The following is a 20,967-nucleotide window of genomic DNA, read 5'->3' on the forward strand; positions in this document are numbered from 1 at the left end:
TCCTGAGGACTCCAGAGAAAAGAGTCTGCTCCTGCCATTGGGAGCTCAGTCTGCAGAGGGAGATGGACATGGTGCAGATGAGAGCCAGGAGATGCCAGGCCCTGTGCCGAAGGCATCCAGGGCAGAGCCCAGGATGGGACAGTTAAGAAGACAGTTACAACTGATACAGCACTTTCTAGACTATTGAGTGCCCGGCTGTGCCAAGTACTCTACATACATTACATTGTATTTGTGATGAATTTAGTATTGTCTCTGTCTTGCATTATAGCAGAGGAGGCATAACAATGAATTTTTTACAAAAAAGGATTTCAGAGAGTGAGAAAGGAAGAGAAGAAAATGCACAGTGTGACCCAGGATGCAGGGGAGGGAGGAGGAGGTGGAGTGCCAAGGCCTCTCTGGATAGATGAACAGGAAAGCCCCTCGAAGCGGGTACATTTTAGCTGAGACTTTATGTCAAAGGGGAACAGACATTCGAGGGGAAGCTTGCCAGGCAGAGGGAGCAGCTGTGTGACTGGAGACAGTGAGAAGGCTGAGGGCAGGAGGGGGAGGCTCCTGGTTGGGCGAGAGGCTGGCAGGCCTGACTTGAGTTAGGGTTTCATTTTGAGTGTAACTGGGAAGCCTCTCTGCTGGTGGTGTGTGCTGTTGTGTTTTTCACTTTTTATTTTGGAACCAGTTTTCAGACATAACACAAAAGCAGAAAGAATGACATAACACCCCACCCTGTAACCCAAACCCAGCTCGTGATTGCCAGCATTATGCCAATCTTATTCTATCTCCACATGCTCCCTTTGATTTTTTTAATACTTTAAAATAAATCCGAGACATCATATCATTTCATCCATAATACTTAAGTATGTAATTTCTTCTAATAGAAAAGTAGTGGATTTTAAGCAGCCATCAAGGCCTCCTTTCAGTTCTAGGTGTGCCCATTTAACACATCATTGCACCAGACACATGTGACAGTAGCTGTTTCATTATCAGCATTGGGTATTGAGATTTAGTTTTGCTAATTGGATTTTTAAAATGGTGTGTGTGGTGGCCCTGAGCTGGTGTGGCTCAGTTGATTGGAGCATCGTCCTATGGACCAGGGGATCACAGGTTCAATTTCTAGCCGGGGCACATGCTAGGGGTGGCCAATCATTGTTTCTCCCCCTCTCTCTCTCCATCCCTTCCCCTCTCTCTAGGATTAGTGAGAGTGTCCTCAGTTGAGGATAAAAAAATAAAATGGTGCATGTGTGTTGACTTTTTAAACTCTCTCTGGGATGTGATGGCTGCTGTGCTGGGCTCTGCCAGGTTCTGGCCCTTTCCCAGAGGGCTTGGCCGTTAACTGGGGACATCTTCTGCTTACCCTGACCCCTTGTGCCCTTTAGGTGAGGCCCTAGGCCTGAACCGGCCTGTGCTAGTCCCTTACAAACTGATCCGGGACAGCCCAGATGCCGTCGAGGTCACTGGCCTGCCTGATGACATCCCTTTCCGGAACCCCAACACATACGACATTCACCGGCTGGAGAAGATCCTCAAGGCCCGGGAGCACGTCCGAATGGTCATCATCAACCAGCTGCAGTGAGTGCCCCCAGCACCTGGGGCGCAGTGGGAAGAGTGGGAAGAGGGTACTGCATAGACCCGGGAGGGGAATCCCCAAAGCAGGCCCAGACAAGGGTTGGGGGGAGCGGAGAGACATTGAAAGACCTATTATGCGCCTGCACAGAGTCCAGGAGATGGGCTAGCTTAACACTCATCTTAAAGATGAGGAAATTGATAGCCAAGGGGAAAAAAGGGATGGTGAAAGTCACAGTGGTCAGCTTGGCTTCTGAGCCAGTTTTCTTACACTGTCCAGGCTGCTATAACAGAATATCGTCAACCAGGTGGCTTAACAGAAATTTATTTCTCTTAGTTCTGGAGGCTGGGAAGGTGTCGGGAGATTCAGTGTCTGGTGAGGGCCCACTTTCTGATTTATAGATAGCCACCTTCTCCCTGTGTCTTCACATGGTAGAAGGGACAAATGGAGCTCTCTGGAGTCTCTTTTATAAGACATCAGTCCCATTCATGACTGTTCCACCTCACAACCTAATCACCTCCCAAAGGCCCTACCTCCTAACACTGACACATTGGAGACTAGATTTCAGCATATGAATTGTGAGGAGCTGGGAGACACAAACATTTAGTCTGTATCACCAGGTGTCCAAATCACAGTCCTCAACATTCATGGGCGTTTGTTTATTTTTTAAATTTTAATTAAATTTGACTTCCTGACTCTTATCATTCATTTTTACTCATTTTAGTGGTATTTAGAAAATAATAGCCCTGGCTGCGGTGGCTCAGTGGATTGAGCGTTGGCCTGTGAACTGAAAAGCCACTGGTTCGATTCCCAGTCAGGGCACATGCCTGGGTTGCAGGCCTAATCCCCAGTTGGGGCATGCAAGAGGCAATCAGTCAATGTTTCTCTCATACATTGGTGTTTCGCCCCCTCTCTTTCTTCTTCCCTTCCCCTTTCTCTAAAAATAAATTAATAAATAAAATAAAATAGAAGTCACTATATTTAGATTAAAGAAAAGAAAATAACAGTCATTTAATACTCCCATCACCCAGATATAACAACTGTCCATATTTTAGTTTTATTTATTCTTGTCCATACTTACCATATATCCTTATGGTCTTTTTTTTCTTTCATAATAGGATAGTTTTCAGATTTAAAACCAAACTAGGGCAATCCAAAAAGGTAGGAGAACAGAAGGTAACCCATTATTCTCCTTTTCAGGGTTAGCATTGTGATAGGTTTCTGCCACATTTTTTCCCTACGCGTATTTTCTTTTCAATCTTACATTAGATGTTTTTTAATTAAAATAATATTTGCATGTGTACAAAATAATCAGGTCATTTGGAAAGGTCTCAAATGAAGAGCAGAGGTTCCCTTTCCCTCCCTCCACCCCATGAAGTAAGAACTGGAAAATACAGGAGACCATAGGAGAAAATTCCCACCCCCACACAGGCGGACTTCCCATAGAAATCTGCCACAGACATCCTGAGGCTTTCCTTCCACATTTCCACTTTTCTTTTTATGCTTCTTAGACATGCTTTTGGAGAAAATGAAACTGAAATCATATACAGTATTTATCTGTAGACTAAATAAAACTTGATGTCTCCTATCTGGCTGTTTTGATTGCACTTGAGCTTATTTGTGTCCATGATAATTCCCTTTAATGACTGTACAGATGAACCATATTGTCTCTACTAATGGACACTGGGTTACATCTAATTTTTTTTTTTTTTTTTGGTTCATATAAATAATGCTGCAAGTAAAATAATCAATAAAATAAAAAATAAAAGATTTGTTGCCCTGACCAATGTGGCTCAGTTGGTTGGGCATCATCCAGCAAAGAGAAAGGTCACCAGTTCCATTCCCAGTCAGGGCGCACGCCTGGGTCGCGGCCTGGTTCCCAGTCGGAGTGCGTCCAAGAGACAACCAATTGATGTTTCTCTCCCTCTCTTTCTACTTCCCTTCCCCACTCTCTAAGAATGAATAAATAAAATATATATTTTTAAAATTCTTTTTTAAATAATACCACGATAAATATCCATCCACATAAATCTAGGCACTCATTTCTGATCACTTGGTCAGACCACACGCTCACTTTGAAGATGGAAGAACTGAGCCCCAAGGGGCGATTTGCCTGGTACAGCACTTAATAGGGCCAGGCTGGCAGTCATCGGCCTGCCTGCTCTGGGGAGAGTGGGTTCCTGACCACATTCATCCAGGTCTTACTTAGCTAACACTCCAGCAGCAGTGCTGGCATCTCACCTCACAAGAAATGTCCATATTCAGGGAGCAGGCAAGATGGAAAAGAGAAAGTCTCATTTCTCCTCATTTCTCCTCATTGCCACCTCATTTCTTTTTCAGACCCTTTGCAGAAATCTGCAATGATGCCAAGGTACCAGGTAAGTGAGAGACTGAAGAAGTCACCCTTCTACCCCTCAGGGACCATCTATGGACATGTAACAGGTGGCATGCAACAACAGGTGGCCGGCCACCTAGAGAAAAGTATATCCTTCCCATGAAGTACCTCTCCAGGTAACCTAAGATTTCCATCTGCAGAGCCAGTATTCCCAGAAGGCCCTAGGAAGCCTGTGGGTACCCTTTGAAGGAGGGGTGCTGCCACAGCCCAGCTGAGCATGTCAGATCAGCTAGAGAGAGAGGATGAGGGACAGGCTAGAGCTCAGAGGAGGGGAGGGCAGGTAAGCTCATGGAAGCCACCTGAGGAGAGAAGAGGTGACATGTGACTGGCAAGGATAAGGGAAGCAGGTATGTGCTTCCTGAGACTGGCTGGGCCCCCTGGATTCTGCCTGCATTTGCACGGCACGTGCCTACACCAGCCCCTGGGCTTTTAGAACCTTTCAGTTCTCAGAATCCTGGGAAACTTATCTGATTGAGGTGTGCAATAGGACTCCAGAGGATGTACCTCTGCGTGATTGAGAAGTATACCCTCATTGTATAGCTGGGAAACTGAGGCCCAGAGAGGGGGAAGGACTTGCCAAGGCTACATAGTAAGTTAATGGAGTCCTGTGTCCAGACTATCCATCTGAACCACAGGCCACTGTGGACTGCAGGCACCAGAGTGGCTGCTTAGTGGGAACAGTAGTGGGATTCGGCAAAGCCTCCCCACCCCAGCCTGAAACCTGAACTCCAGACAGGTCCGGGTTCACCTGAATCTCCCCTGCCTGGAGTGGCACAGCTTAACCAGAGACCACCTCCTGCCATGAGCCAATCAAAAAGGCCGGGTTGGGCACCAGGTGCTCGGGGTAGGGAGGTGACTAGGTTTGGGAGCTGCTCCCAGGTCAAGGGCAGAGACATAGGAAGCTCTGCAGAGGCCTCAGAGAGGAGAAGAATTTGGAACAAATTATAAGAAGGTAGATGCAGTCCCTTACATCTGCCATTCCCTCACCACCGCCATCTTTAAGGTCTGTGGTGACCCACGCGGGCCACAGCCCTGGGCCAGCCCCTCTGGCTTCTTTTTCACATGGAACTGCAAAAGGTTTCCTAGGTCCCTGCAAACTGAAAGATTGTAAAAGCCCAGGGGCTGGTGCAGGCACTTGCCCTGCAAATGCAGGCACAATCCAGGGGCCCAGCCAGTCTCCAGCAGCTCCTGCCTGCCTCCCACAAAATTCCCTCCCCCTTGGCACACAGCCTGGGCTCCTCCTGTCTCCAGAGTCTTCTATTTCCTGGAGTATCTATTTATATCACATCACAGATCCCCAGGTTCTGGTTTTTCTTCACCAGCTGGAAAAACAATTGCCCCTGGGCCAACCTGCCCTCACACTGTGTCATTAAGACCCTTCTGATGGACTGTGTTAGGTTTCTGCTCAGTAACCTGTTCGCTCAGTCAAGCTCCAAACCCCACTTTTGTAGCACACAGTTGCAAATCTTCTTTATGTCTTACCTGTTCACATGAATTTAACTCAGCAGCAACAAAGCACCTGTTGAGTCCTGCTCTGTGAGGGCTTGATACTGGGCTTGTTCACACACTTAGTCTCCTTTGAGTCTCACATCACAGTTGTCCCATTTTGGCTCGGAGAGCATGATCTGTTTCCCAGGGTCATACAGTTAGTAAATGGCAGCAGTGAAATTTGAACTTAGGACTTCTGTCTCTAAACCGGAGGGTTTTTTACACTGGGACACTGCCTTGTCTATGTGAGTGTACCTATGAACTGTCATCTGTCACAGCATTGTCAGGTTAAGGTCATCACACATCTGCAGTAACGGCAGCAATAATATCAATACCAGTTCTCAGTGTCGGTGTATTTCCTGGAGGCCAGGCACATTATCTCATGGGACCCTCCCAGCAACCCTGCAGAATCTTATGGTCATTTTACTGGCAAGGAAAGGAAGGTGCAGGGCCATTAAGTGACTCTCCCCAAGGCCCAAGTCTGTGGCTCCAGACATGGTGCTCTTCACCTGGGATTCTGGGCCCCAGAGGGAATTCTGGGAGTTCTGGGGAGGCCTACCCAAGGGGGGGGTTGGCATATTATCGGCAGCCGTCCGTCTCGAGAGACGATGGTGTAGCTTCTTAAGAGTCTATCTGCACCACCGAGAATGGCTGTGCAGTCCGACTCGGGAGTGACACGGTATCTGTCTCCTCCCGTGTTGAATCGACATCTTGCGATGACGCTGGAGTGTCCTCTCCAGTGAAGCTGAAGCTACAGAGCCTGGGCGGGGTGATATGGAGGGTCTGCTGTTGCCCATGCAGCAGACCCCCCCTCTCTTCGCAGCTGAAGGGCCCAAGGGAAAGACGGAGTCAATACAGCTTGGCTTCAGGTGCGCCGCAGGAGTTGCCGGTGTTGACTACAACGTCAAACCGCCTTAGGGACTCCGGCTCCGGATTTTCTGTCGGGGTTTACTCCCTTATTCTTTCCCCTGAAGAGGTATGCCGCAAGGCAGCGGAGGTTTTTTGGAGTCAGAGTTTTCAGTGTTAGCAAAAGCAGACAAGTAAGCGGAAGCAGGAGGTGGATGAATGGACTATGGGGCCTGGTTAGGGAAGGAGGCTGGAGAGATAGGCCTCAGCTGGTGGGTTGGGCACCTTGAATGCTGAGAAGGGGACTTCAAACCTGAAAACTAAGAGGCCTTCCCCAGGGGTGTCTGGAAGGCTGAGACACAGTGGTCTTGGCATCCAGTGTCAGCAACCTTTTCTCCCACCAGCCAAAGACAGCAGCATCCCCAAGCGCAAGAGAAAGCGTGTCTCAGAAGGAAACTCTGTCTCCTCTTCCTCCTCGTCTTCCTCTTCCTCATCCTCCAACCCAGAGTCCGTGGCATCCACCAACCAGATCTCACTCGTGGTAAAGTTGCACAGATCTGGACCTGACCACTCTTCTTTCTGGTCTTCGCCCTGCACTCGGGCGGGGCCGCCCACTGTAGGGTGTGGGTTTGGGGTGCGGGGAAGCACTGGACTCTGAATGGGCCCCACAGCCCAGGGTTGCAGACACAACTGCCTGATCTACCCACGAGGCAATCCACCCCTCTCATCAGGGCCTCGCTGTTGCCTGGACAGAAAGTCACATCCCCACTGGGCAGGTGGGCAAGCCAAAGCTGAGAAGGTAAAGGGACCTGCCCACTCCCCTGGGCAGTGTCAAAGCAGAAGTCCGAGCAGAGCCCAGGTTTCCAGGGCAGTCAGATGCTGTGCTAACCTCTGCATTCACATCTCACGCTCCAGCCCCACCACAGCCCTGGGAGGTGTGGGCGTTACCCACAGTGGGTAGAGGAGGAAAATGAAAGTCGGAGGCTGACTGACTCCGTGGCCTCACTACAGTCAATGGTGGATGGAGAACCTGTCTGCAGAGCTCCACCTGTTCTGTGATGTGGCTGAGTTTGGTTCTTTCCCACCCATGAGGACAACCTTATTAGGGGCATACACTTGAGAGTTCTTTCTGATTTCAAAATATTAGCTTTGCAATCCTGAGTCCAAATGGGGAGAATATTGGAACACATTTGGAAAAGATATTTTTTGAGGTATAATTGACATACATTATATTAGTTTCAGGTGTACAACATAATGATTCAATATTTGTATATACTGCAAATGATCACCACAATAAGTAGTTAACATACATACTTATAGAAATTTTTTTCTTGTAGATTTCCGGATTTCTTTATCCTTTAACCATGTTCCCCTTTAACTTCTTCCTGGAAAACCCCAAAGTTCAGGCTTTGCCTGTCTCCCTGCCTGGTTGTAGGAGTGCCCACAGAGGGTTACTGGCTCCTCCCCCACCTGGGAGACATGACAGTTTCTTTGGAGCATGAGGCCTGGAGGGGGCTGAGTTTATGGGAGTGACCACCGATTCTGAGCCAGTCCCCAGTTCCCTCTGGCCCTCATGTCTGGTCCACATGATTAGCCCGTGGGCACAGGTGAAAACAGGTCAGAAGGCTCCAGCCCTAGCTCCATGGCTACTGGTGAATTGCATGACCTTGGGCAGGTCACATCCTCTCTCTGGGCCTTCAGCAGCCTTCAAATAAATAGCATCTGAGGAAGCCCTTCGGAAAGCAGAACTAAGTGTTCTGGTGTTCTTTCTACGTCACCTGGAGTCCTAACTGGGACCCTTTGTCCCTCTCTCTCTAGCAGTGGCCAATGTACATGGTGGACTATGCCGGCCTGAACGTGCAGCTGCCGGGACCTCTGAATTACTAGACCTCAGTGCTGAATCAGGACCTCACTCAGAAAGACTAAAGGAAATGTAATTTATGTACAAAGTGTATATTCGGATATGTATTGATGCCTTTTAGTTTTTCCAATGATTTTTACACTATATTCCTGCCACCAAGGCCTTTTTAAATAAGTTAAAAAAAAAAAAAAAAAAAAAAAAGCATTGCCTTTGCTCTTAACTGTTGCGGCGTCTTCTGTTTTGGAATTGCGGCTGCAGCTGTCCCCAGGACAAGGTCAGGAAACCCAGCTCAGGTGGCCTGCCAATGCCCTCTTTCCTTGCCAAAGTAGTGGCGGTGTCCCTGACACCTGGTGTCTGAGTATAGACTCCACTCATTTCTCTGCTGCTGGGCCCATGGGACATCAGGAAGAGGGGCCATGGGAGGCCAAGTGCCAGACCGGCCCCCAAACACACAGTGTGGTAGGAGGCTGTCTTGGACCCAATAACTCAGGTGAAGTCAAACTTGTCAAGTATGATCATCAAGTGTGGAATCTCCATGGCTGGAGGGAAGGCATCTTGGAGAAGGGGCTTTGGGGTATATCTGGAGGGTAGGGTGGATTTTTGATAGAGCTCAGGGCATTTGAGCAGCAGAGTGATGGGTCCTATTTACAACTCAGAAAGACCACTTCGGTGGCAAGTGGAAAGGTGGAAGAAGGGATAAGACTACAAGTAGAAACACAAGTCACTGGCACACTGGTGGGGTGATAAGCATGCCAACCAAGGATCCTGATGAGGAAGGGCAGGGTACTGTGAGAGCGCAAGGCAGGGCGACCTTACCTAGTACAGAATCAGGAAACAGTTCTTGAAGCTGAGTTGGTGGGACAAAGTGGGGAAAGTTGGGGCAGATGGCGTTGTAGGTGGAGAGGGCCACATGTGCAAAGGCAGGGACGCTGGACTGAGAACCTGGGCGTTCCAGGAACAGGAAGGAGTCGCTGGAGCGGAGGACTCAAGGAGAGTGGCTGGAGATGAAATGGAGGAGTAGGTGGGGGCAAGTCAGCAGGCTATTAACATGGTGCTGCACTGGAGGGGTGAGTGGGGCCAGAAATGCAGCCTGGGTTCTGTTTGCCTAGCCCTACACTCTGGGGCCAGGATTCACCCTTTTTCTCACAGACTTACCAGGCGGCGGCGGGGGGCGGGGTGGGGGGGTCGCGGGGTGAGAGCCGCAGCTGGGAGTACCAGGGGCGAAGTGGAGAGTGATGACCAGAACCACACTTTGGAAGGGTCTGCCTTCCTGCAGAGGAAGTGGCAGAGGTGAGAGAAGCTGGAAGACCATATAGGAGGCTCTTACAGTTGTTCCAGCAAGAACTGGCAGTGGTTTGGGCCAGGTGGAGGAGAATTACAAGGTCAGCCAACAGAACTTGAAGGTCCATTGGTCTGGAGTGCTGGGGCTTGGAGGGGTCAGGGTGAGCACAAGATCCAGCCAAGTTCCAGCAAGAGGCCTGAGACTTGGAGGAACTGAGTTCTGAGTGAGCTAAGTACATGATCTAAACAGTCCAGCAGCTTCTGTTTGCCCTCTGGGTCATTCCTGTGCCCAGAGCTGGAAGGGAAGGCTTCTCAGCCTTCCGGACCCTGCTTCCTCCTGGAAAGATGATGGAAGAAGCCAGAAACCACAAGCTTGGCACGCCCACCCAAACGGTTCCTCTCAGGGCTGGTGCCACCACCTCCCTCCCACATCTGTGGCCCCAGGCTTCCCCAGGGCGCTGGGCTCCATCCTCAGGCCCCTGCCCTGGGCCAGGTCTTTGCTCTCCAGCATCAGGGGGAGGTCGACTCCCTACACTGACCATCACCCTCAAGGCAGAAGCTGCCCATGAAATGAAGGCCCGCCTAGCAGCTGACACTTTGCCTTAAGCGCCCCCTCTCCTGGACCCCATCTTTCCCCCGTCTAACCCCATCTCTCCCCGAGTTAAAAACCTCCGTGCTTTTCCTGCCCCCACAGCACTGAGTACAAGCCTCTAAACCCGGCGTTTGGCTCCTCAGGGTCTGTCCCCCACCCCTGCCTCTGTCCCAAGGTTCGGTCCCCTTTCTTCTCCACGGCAACCACCACCCTGCAGTGTGTGGCTGCAGCTTGGGCATCAGTCTCCCCACGGGGCTCGAACCCACCTGGCGTCCCCGCAACCCTCCCGGCGGCCGGCTGGCGCCTCTTGGTCGTCTAGACCGACCCTGGCCGCCTCCGCCCGCCGCTCAGATCTGCGGCCAGAGCCGGAAGTGGCTCCCGCGGGGCCGACGGGGCGGGCGGAGGCGCCCGGCGGGGCTGTGACCCCGGCGGCTGCGGGGAGAGGCGGAGACCCCCGGGTGAGAGCTAGGGACCCGGATCCAGTGGCGCTGAGGCTTGCAGGGACTCCCCCATCTCTCCGTTCCCTCTCACAATGGACGTATGCAGTTAAGTGGGTTGGTGCAGCAGACCTTCTTGCCTTGGTGCCTGACCTCATTCGGTAAAATTAGAAGGGGATTCCCCCACCCCAGTGAAAGCTGTTGAACCTAGAGGTGGCCTCTGTCAGTTTCCCCTCCTGTCCCGGGAACTCTGGGCTTTGCGAGGTGTGTCCTGCGAGAGGATAGAGGACAGAGGACAAGGACGAGCTTGGGTCCCCTGGCCGCCTGCCGTCTTGCTTTGCTCAGCTCTGATCCGGGGGAGATGGCTTCCTGAGTATTTCCTCGCAAGCACTCCCTGCTTTCTGCAGAACAGCCCAGATGCTGTTTATGCAGCCTCTCCAGTATCTCAGTGTACTGTACTTTTTAAAGTGATTTGATTCAAAGCACTCATTCTTTAATTAAACTTCATTTAGCTGCCATCTGTCTGGGTTCAAAATGGCTTCGTGTTTTGCAACTCTAAATGAGAATTGTTATTGGATTTGTAAACACATCCACCAAGAAAAATCACAAAACACTTTCAAAAGTAATAAATGAGGAATGTGCAGAAGGAGTGTTAGGATCTGCATCTTAAACATTCTAATTGCTGGGGAATGTATTCTGCTGGGTACATAATCATTTTATATACAAATCTTTGTATAAAAATCTGGTATCAATGAAAAGATCGAGATTATAGAAAATGCCAGAATTACATCTGACTGAAAACAGTAATAAAGCAATAATCAGCACAGGGACAAAGCTAGAGAGAAGCACTTGGGGAGGGGAAGGGTGGCAAGACAATGGAGGGACTGCAGCTCTCCCTACACCTGCTCCCATGCTGAAGCCTCCCTCACTGTCCAGGTGCTTACCTTCTGCAAAAACGAGGTGGCTGATCCTGAGCTCCAGCAGCAGGGGCTTCACCCTGCTATGTGAATTTACTTTGAAATATTTATTTTTAATTGCTGTCAAGAAGTTAAAATTTTGCCCTGGTGGGCATGACTCAGTGAGTTGGGTGTTGTTCAATTCCTGGTCAGGGCACGTGCCTGGGTTGCAGTTCAGGTCCCAATGATTCTCTCACACATCAATGTTTCTCTCCCTCTCTTTATCTTTCCCTTCCCCTTTCTCTAAGTAAATAGTCTTTCCAAAAAATGTCAAAGTTTTATTAATGATAGTCTACTGCCCCCAGTGTGCAGGGTCCCCTCCCGTCCATGTGGCCCAGGCAAAAAAAGAGAAAGAAAAGTTGAAGAGGAATGATAGCCCCTCTTTTAAGCCTTATGCAGTGGTTGAATGAAAGATGAATTCTTTGCGGGAAAATGACATTAACTGTTTTTCAGTGAAGAAACAGGCACGAAGACAGTGGAGGCACAGGACTGGAGGTTAATGGTCTCTGGGCAGGCAGCTCTCAGGACACAGGCACCTCTCGTTGGCAACATTCTGGGTAATCGAGGTTTGAGGATGCAGAAGCGGGAATTGCAAAGTTGGGGTGTGGATCAAAACAGGACCCCAACAGCCCTGTCAGGTGTGGCTCGGCTGGCTGGAGCACCGTCCTGTAACCAAAGGGTTGTGAGTTCAATTCCAGGTCAGGGCACATGCTGGGTTGTGCGTTGGTTCCCAGTTCAGGTGCGTACAATCCCTGGTCCAGGAGCGTATGGGAAGCAACTGATCCATGTTTCTCTCACATCGATGTTTTCTTTTCTCCTTTCCTGTCTCTAAAGCAATGAAAAATGTCCTCTGGTGAAGAATAAAAGACAAGACTCCAACAACGCCATGACTCTCTGCATGATTTGACCTCTGCCTATGCGTCTCTGCTCTCATTTCCTGGGCCATCTCCACAGCACTGCCTTTCACTCACATGGGGCTAGGGGTCCTTCATTCATTTCCTCAAAACGACCTCCCCTTCCCAACTCACATGGCAGCTCTCTCCTGTTTTACCTTTCACTGAAATGTCACTGAATGTCCTCTCCTCAGATGCCTTTTGAGAACACCCAGTCTAAAGCAGATGCCCCCCACCTCATAAATTTTCAATTTCATCTCCTTTTTAAAACATCATGTTATTAATTACCACATGTAATACTTTATTTTCTGTGCAGTTATTTTCTAGCTGTCTGCCTTGCTTTATTTAGCTTTATGATGGCAGACAAGGCATTCATCTGCTCACTGTTAGAGCCCAACACCTACCACAGATACAGGCCACGGAAGCTGCTCACTGCATGTGAGCCACTTGGATGCATGAATCAACTATACCTGTGTCTGCAGGGAACAGAACACAAGTGCTCCCTTAACTCTAAATCCTCCTTCAACAATGATTCCAGAAACCTTGCCCCAATCCCCACCTCCAGGATCCATGCGTAAGGAAACCATGGCTGGTGCCTCTGCCTGTTCTTCCACCATTTAAGTTTGCTTTCTTTATTTCTGGTTAAGGGTTTGGACTCCAGAAGTCCTAGATTTCAGCATCAGCCCACCTAATGAGACAGGATAGTAGGAAGCTAGGAAAATTCCTTAGCAAGTGGAATAGGGAAACCAAGACAGCTGAACACATTGGCCAATTTACAGCCAGATACAGAAGGTCACTTTTGTAGAGATAACATCTAGGCCTCAGTTGCAGTTCAGCCTCAGGTTCAGAAAGCAGCAAAACCAGGTGGAGGACACCAGGACCAACTGACTATAAACACCCCCTTGCCCTGGCGCTGACCAGTCAGTGGAGACCACAACCCTGAAAGCGCTCACCTGGAAAACTGTTAACAGCTGTCATATCGGCATACATCTTTTTAAAAGCTTATCAAAATTGGTGAATTTTCGTGCAGTCATTTTAATATTGAAGATAGAAGACAATATGCAACATTATTCGAAGAAAGGTAAAAATGCAACTGAAACACAAAAAAAGATTTGTGCAGTGTATGGAGAAGGTGCTGTGACTGATCGAACATGCCAAAAGTGGTTGCCAGGTTTCTTGGTACTATTGACATTCTGACCAAATAATTCTTTGCTGTGGGGCTGTCTCATGCACTAGAAGATGTTTAGCAGCAACCCTGACCTCTACCCACTAGAAGCCAATAGCAGAAGATAGCCCATATACTCAAAATAGCCAAATCAAGAAAGTTATTGGTGAAAATGAAAAATGTGTCTTTTATTTTATGGAAAAAACTAAATGGACTTTTTGGCCAATCCAATAGTAAAAACAACTATTATATACTTAATGTGTACAATGTCACAGCCATTAGGCAAGACCTTTTGTGTGCAGTTAATTCTTACAACCCTGAAAATAAATATTATTTCTAAATATAGATCAAGGACTATATCCTGGGTTACACAACCAAGAAAAATTAAGCACCAAGCCAGGATTCAAGGTTAGGATCCCTGACTCTATGACTCAGGCCACCAAGTTCCTCCCAGAGTGGATCCTATTTGCAACTGGCCTTCCAGCAGAAATGGAAAAGCAGTGGCAGCTTCAGGCTGGTAAGGGAGTTTCTCTTCTGGTTTCCCCCTTGTTTGAAGAAAAGAGGTATAATACATTTAAAAGAAAAAAACAAGTATGTGTGAGCTAGTTCAGGTTTGTTCAGTCCAGACACTACCCTCAGTGCACAGGGAAGGGACCTCAGCAGAGACCACAGCTGGAAGGACTAGAGGACCACACACACACACACACACACACACACACTCTTTCTCTTTCATACATGCAAATTCATACACACATATACTCATATATACACACACGTATACACTAACACACACCGCACATTTAAAAACTGTTTCTTAGAAGTTTTGCCACAATCTCCAATGATATAGCACAGTGCTTGACTCACACGTATTTAGAAACTGGCATCTGAAAAAGAGAGCCCTGCCACCCACAGCTCTGGGCATGCCCACACCCATTTCCGCCTGGCTCTCAGCCTGGTTCTGATGGCCTCCCTGTCCCAGGAGGAAATCCACAAGCCTCACTCTGGCATCCAAGGCCCAGCCCCCAACAACCCACTCTTGTATCTCCCAGTATGCCTTGGACTCCAGCCAAACCATGTCCTCACTGTTCTCAGAACATTCTGGAGCCTTTCATACTTCCATGCCACTGCCCAGGCCTTCCCCTGGGCTGACTGCCCCCCCTGCCCCCCCCCTTTTTTTTGTTTGGCAAGGGTTTGCTCTGCTTTGTGGTCCAGCGGAAGGGTCCTCTCTGTGCAGCCTCCCCAGGCATTCCCGGTCCAGCAGGTGCTCTCAGGGCACTTAACACAATGTGCTATTGTCCTCTGAAAAATAGCTTATTGAATAACATGGCCTGACACACAAACTCATAATATCTCCTAAATGTCCCCTGGGAAAAAGAAAGTCCTTTTCTTTTCAGTAGCCTTCCATACAATCATGCTTTACAAGCTTTGAGATACAGGCCTTTTCGGCTCAGGAAATCTGCCGTTCCTCTTGATGCCTCTTGTTCACTGTGCTGTAACATCCCCAAGACTTGTTTATTTTATAAGTGCAAGTTTGTACCTACTGACCACATTCATTCATTTCACCCACCACACACCTCTGGCAACCACCCATCTGTTCTCTGTATTTTTGCATTTGGTTTTTCTGGGGTTTAATTTTAGATTCCATAAATAAGTGAAATCATATGGGTATTTGTGTTTCTCTACTTTCACTTAGCATAATGCTCTCACGGTCCATCCATGTTCTCACAAATGGCAGGATATCCTTTTTCATGCCTTAATAATATTCCATTGTGTATATATACCACTTTTTTCTTTACCATTCATCCATTGATGGGTACTTAGGTTGCTTCCATATTTTGGCTGTTATAAATAAGGTTGCAATGAATGTGGGGGTGCTGATATCTTTTTTTTAACTTAGTTATTTTGTTTTCTTTGGCTAAATACTGAGAAGTGGAAGTGCTAGATCATAGGTAGTTCTATTTTTGATATTTTGAGGCTCCTCCAAACTGTCTTCCACAGTGGCTGCATTATTTACTTTCCTACCAACCGTGCACAAGGGGTCTCTTTTCTCTACATCCTTGCCAGTACTTGTTATTTCTTGTTTTTTTGATAATAACCATTCTAACAGGTGTGAGGTGATATTTCACTGTGGTTTTGATTTGCATTTCCCTGATGATTAGTGACATTGAGCACCTTCCCGTGTACCTATTGACCATCTGTATGTCTTCTTGGGGAAATGTCTGTTGCACTCTTCTGCCTATTTTTAAATTGGATTGTTTGTTTTACTATTGAGTTGCTTGAGTTCTTTATATATCTTGGATATTAAATACTCATTATCAGATATAAGATTTGCAAATATTTTCTCCCATTTAGTCTGTCATTTAATTTTTAAAAAACCCTCACCTGAGGATATGTTTATTGATTTGAGAGAGAGAGAGCAGGAGAGAAACATCGATTGGTTGCCTCCTGTAGGCACCCCGACCCAGGGTTGAACCCACCCCTTTTGGTGTACAAAACGACTCTCTAACCAACTGAGCCCCGCGGCCAGGGCTCAGTCGGTCTCGTGATGCTTTGTCCTTCCCCACAAGCTCTCCCTGCTCTGCCGGTCTGTGAGGTCCTGCAGGTGACAAGCCTGACAGCAGCAGTCTGGCTGTGCTCCCTTGGTTTCTGCCTCTCCCCTTCTCTCTGTCCTGCTGCTGCGCCCACCTCATATCAGAGAACGTGCTCCAAAGGCTCCGGGTAGGCTCATATACTTGCCCTGTCCATGACCCAAGGGGCTTCTTCCTCTCAGGATCTTAGGCATCCTCATGGCCTAGGCACTTAGTTCCTTGGGCCCAAAGGGAGAGAATGGTTTGAAGTGAATCTGGAAAAGGGGAGGGACTGCAGAGGCTGCAGAAGTCACCTGGTGTGTCTTCAGTAAATTTGTGAGACGTGGCCCCTTGAGTTGGCTGTTAGGGCCAGGAAGTGGAAGTGATAACAGCGTGTTCCCAAAAGGCCCATCAGAGAGACAATTCATTGTTAAACAAGCGTTCCTGAAGCTTCAGCCACATGCCCTGCCAAGGTGTGGCCCCTGTTTCTGATGGACCACAGACCATAGCTGTGAAGGAAAAGGACAATGTGTCAGGACCATGGCTGGGGTCTGCCAGGGAAGCCCTCTCTGCCAAGATGAGCATGAAGTTGAGTCCTAAAGGGTCAGTAGGAGTCAGCCAGGTGAAGAGCAGAAGGAATGCAAACCCCTCCAGAGAGAGGGAGCAGCTCCTGCAGGCTCTCAGGTAGTGGGTGGGAGGGTGTGAAAGTGTTGGGTGATTTTGAAGGGGAGAGAACCATGAGGCTGGAGCGTTTGTAATGGGGTGCAAAGTGGGGATCCCCAAGAATATCTCCCACAAACCTTGGTTGGGGGAAGGGGGAGAGGATGATACTGCATTTAAGATACTTTTTGTAACAACGGCAAGTGATAGCCATGATCCTTCTGGAAGAGAAGCCAATTGCCACCAAGGGCAAAGAGGTATAGTGACTCATGCTATAGCCAGGGGAGGCAGAGGCCTGTGTGTCACTGAGAACACTTGCCCTGACTAAAAATGGCAGCCAAAAGAAAGTAAAAGACACAGGGGGACTGGCAAAAGTAGCACATTGTAGGAGGAGCCAGATATGAGATCACGTAGGAAGTTTCGGGTCAGCATTTGAAAGAAGGGCGGGCTGAGAGAGAGAGGAGAGCCGTGAGGAAGGAGCCATGAAGCAGGGGGATTCGGCCATGAGGTCCGAGACAGGAAGCAGCGAGCAGCTGTGCAGTTTGTAGTCAGGATTCCATCACGCGGCCTGCCGTAGGGAAGTAGAGGGGAATTCTGCCACGCAGTCTGTAGTGAGGAGGCAGCCATGAGGGCTGAGGAAGGGGTGTAAGGAGAGAGCTGATGGAGCTGTGTAGGGACCTGCCGAATGAAGCACTGATGCTTGGAGCTGAACTGTGACGGGGACAGGAGCTGCAGACTTCTGTTTCTCTGAAGGACATATGGAGAAGCCACTCTCATGGGACGTGTGCCTCCCTGGACTCTACCATGACCCAGTGTTACATGGCACATGTTTCCCTGAACCACTATGTGGAGGCTGAGGACAATGTACCCCAAATCCTGAAGGAGAGAGCTGCTGCGAGAGAATGGCGACTCTGAAACCCACAAGTGCACATTCCGGCGATGATGGAGACCTGTTTGTGCAGCCGGCTTAAGAAAGATAAGGATATGGGGAACTTCTGGGCATGGTTTTGATTCAAAGGGGAGCAAGGGAAGTGCTGGGTCTCGTGGGAGAATAGGGCTTCAAGCAGGAGTGCTCCCAGCCACCCACTCCAGGTTGGAATCCTGTAAATAAAAACCTGTTTCCTTCAACACTAATTGTTGGGTCATGTGTCAAGGCAACACAGGGACTGGCCCCAGTTTGGTTGGTTACAAGTTAAGCAGAAGTAAGACTTCTCTCAGAGTGCCCAGGATACTGCCAAGGAGGTTTGATCAGGGAGTGACACAATTCAACTTGTATTTAAAAAAAAATCATTCTGCTTGCTATGGGGAGAATATAAAGAGCTCCTACAACGCAACAACAACAAAAACACACAGCCCAACTAAGAAATGGTTGGGCTTGAGTGGACCTGTCTCCAAAGAAAATATACAGATGGCCAATCAGTATGTGAAAAAATGCTCAACATCATTAATCATTAAGGAAATACAAACCAAACCACAGTGAGATCCCATTTCACATCCATTAGGAGGGCTATTATAACAAATAAAACAGAAAATAACAAGTGTTGGTGAGGCTGTGGGAATGTTACAGAAACAGGGGTGTCCAAAAACAAACCCCAGAGTTTGTGACTGGGGGATGGGGAAAGGGAAGCAGCTTTTAAGACCCTTTGCATGCCTGGGGCTAGTTGCTAGTGTCTTTGTTATGCAAAATGGCTTTGATACTTCCAAGGCCCAAGAAGATGGGAGGAGTCTTGAACTGTGGGATGGTACGGAAGGAGCCTACAGAGCCTCCGTAGGGTGCTGTGAATGGTCAGAACTGGTTGCAACACCCACTGCGTCAGAGGACGCAGTCAGGGATTTATAAGCAGCTGCGGACATTTTAGCTCGGTCTCGGTCTCACACTCTCTCTGGCTCTCTGTCTTATACACTCTCTCTCGGTCTCTCTCTCTCACTCACTCTCCTCTCGGGTCTCACGCTCTCCCTGTCTCTCGCTCCCGCTCGTGCTCGCTCTCCCTTGCTCTCTCTCGCGCCCCCTCCATGCAACTTGGTGAAGGGGCCTTCTCCATGCGGATTAAAGAAGCTGAGTTCTCCATGAGGTTTTGAGAGGGCTCTCCAGGCTGCTTTAAGAAGGTGAGGAAATCCACGCGGTTTGCAGGAAGAAGGCAGTTTGCAAGGAGGCTGAGAATCCAGGCGGTTCTGCATTGAGAGCTGGAGGGCACCACGGCGCAGAAAGGGCCTCCCCAATCAGATTTGAGTGATTGGCAGCTGCTAGTAAAGCTGAACTGTGCCTAGGAAGTGGGGAAACGGTGTTTCTGACTTTTCTAAGACTGGCCTGGTTTGGTAGGGGGAGGCAGAACTACGTGTTTGTGGGTATTTTAAAGAACATAAGACTCAACAGCAGAAATCCACAAATAATCTAAATCTACTTAACTGTTAAATAAACAGTTCTTTTTTTCTTTTCACTAAACTCTAGTACTGAGAGTTGTAATTCTGGCGGCGGGCAATCGGGCCCCTAACTAAACGGCCTGTGGGTTCTGTTTCAATCGGAGCAGCCAGAGGTTCTGTTACAAGAACAGGGAACCTTCATATACTGCTGGTGGGAATATAAAATGGTGCAGCCACTGTGGGAAACAACTTGTGTTTTCTCAAAAAGTTACACACAGTTATCATGTGACCCAGTGTGATATTGTAACATAATAAGAAATATATATTTTGGTCTTCACTTGCCTTTCTGGGAACAGCTTCTAAAACTCTTGGAATTTCCTAAATGATAAGAGCAATAAAGGTGTCTTCTGTTATTCAGAACAAGCCCTTTCAACTTTCCCAGGATTTATGTAAATGAGGTGACTTTTGTACTTAACCTAGGGATGGACCCAATAGTGGGATTAAAGGGTTGGAATTTTCAGCCTCACTCCCTGACCTGCAGGGAGAGAAGGGGGAGGCTAGAGATTGAATTAATCCCCAATGGCCAATGATTTAATCAGTCGTGCCTATGCAATGAAGCCTCCATAAAAATCCCTACAGTACAGGTTCAGAGAGCTTCCCAGTCTGTGAACAAGAACATATCCACATGCCAGGAGGGTGGCACACCTCAAACTCCAAGGGGACAGTGTCCCTGTGCTCTGGACACTTTTGGACCTTGCCTTATGTTTATCTTCCTCTGGTGAGGATGTAGAGAAATTGTAACAGAACCTCTGGGCCGCTCTGATTGAAACAGAACCCACAAGCCATTTAGTTAGGGGCCCGATTGCCCGCCGCCAGAATTACAACTCTCAGTACTAGAGTTTAGTGAAAAGAAAAAGAACTGTTTATTTGCACGTAGTTCTGCCTCCCCCTCCCAGACCGGGCCAGTCTTAGGAAAGTCAGAAGCACCGTTTCCCTACTTCCTAGGCACAGTCCAGCTTTACCAGTAGCTGCCAATCACTCAATTCTGATTGGGGAGGTCCTTTCTGTGCCGTGGTGCCCTCCAGCTCTCAATGCAGAACCTTGTGGATTCTCAGCCTCCTTGTAAACTGCCTTCTTCCTGCAAACCGCGTGAATCTCCTCTCCTTCTCAAAACCGCATGGCGAGAGCCTCTTAAAGCAGCCTGGAGAGCCTTCTCAAAACCTCATGGAGAACTCAGCTTCTTTAATCCGCATGGAGAAGGCCCCTTCATCAAGCCACATGGAGGGAGCACAAGAGAGAGAGAGAGAGAGAGACAGAGAGAGAGAGAGAGAGAGAGAGAGAGAGAGAGCGAGCCAGAGAGAGAGCATGAGACCATGAGAGAGCCCAGTGAGCAAGTCCCCGCTAAAATGTCCGCAGCTGCTTATATATCCCTGACTGTGTCCTCTGACGCAGTGGGTGTTGCAACCAGTTCTGACCATTCACAGCACCCTACGCAGGCTCTGTAGTCTCCTTCCGTATCATCCCACAGTTCAAGACTCCTCCCATCTTCTTGGGCCTTGGAAGTATCAAAGCCATTTTGCATAACAAAGACACTAGCAACCAGCTCCAGGCATGCAAAGGGTCTTAAAAGCTGCTTCCCTTTCCCCATCCTCCAGTGGCAAACTCGGGTTTGTTTTTGGACACCCCTGTTCCTGTAACAAAATGGGAACCTTCATTTGTATGCTTTAATATCTTTTGTAATAAACCAGAAACCTAATAAATAAACTGTTTACCTGAGGTATATGAGCCTCTCTAGCAAATGACTGAACCCAAGGAGGGGGTCATGGGAACTTCCAATCATAGCCAGTTCCTCAGCACAGGTGACAACCTCACCTTGCAATTGGTGTCTGAAGTGGGACAGTCTTGAG

General features: G+C 48.5%; 1 protein-coding gene and 1 pseudogene across 1 annotated transcript in view; one reads left to right on the forward strand and one right to left on the reverse strand.

Annotated features, from left to right (window-relative positions):
• GTF2IRD1 (GTF2I repeat domain containing 1) overlaps positions 1-8,327 on the forward strand; it is a 102,025-nt gene extending 93,698 nt beyond the window's left edge. Inside the window, exons 24-27 of the mRNA XM_090276892.1 lie at positions 1,371-1,563; positions 3,899-3,936; positions 6,692-6,828; positions 8,106-8,327. Coding sequence (XP_090133018.1) covers positions 1,371-1,563; positions 3,899-3,936; positions 6,692-6,828; positions 8,106-8,174 — 437 coding nt within the window. The 3' untranslated portion in view covers positions 8,175-8,327. The remainder of the gene's footprint in view (positions 1-1,370; positions 1,564-3,898; positions 3,937-6,691; positions 6,829-8,105) is intronic.
• Positions 8,328-8,869: 542 nt separating this feature from the next.
• The window catches only part of LOC150009123 (uncharacterized), a 54,740-nt pseudogene continuing 42,642 nt past the window's right edge, over positions 8,870-20,967 (reverse strand).

Source organism: Furipterus horrens, unplaced genomic scaffold, assembly GCF_987537825.1.
Source record: "Furipterus horrens unplaced genomic scaffold, mFurHor1.1.pri manual_scaffold_5, whole genome shotgun sequence".
Taxonomy (NCBI): Eukaryota; Metazoa; Chordata; class Mammalia; order Chiroptera; family Furipteridae; genus Furipterus; species Furipterus horrens.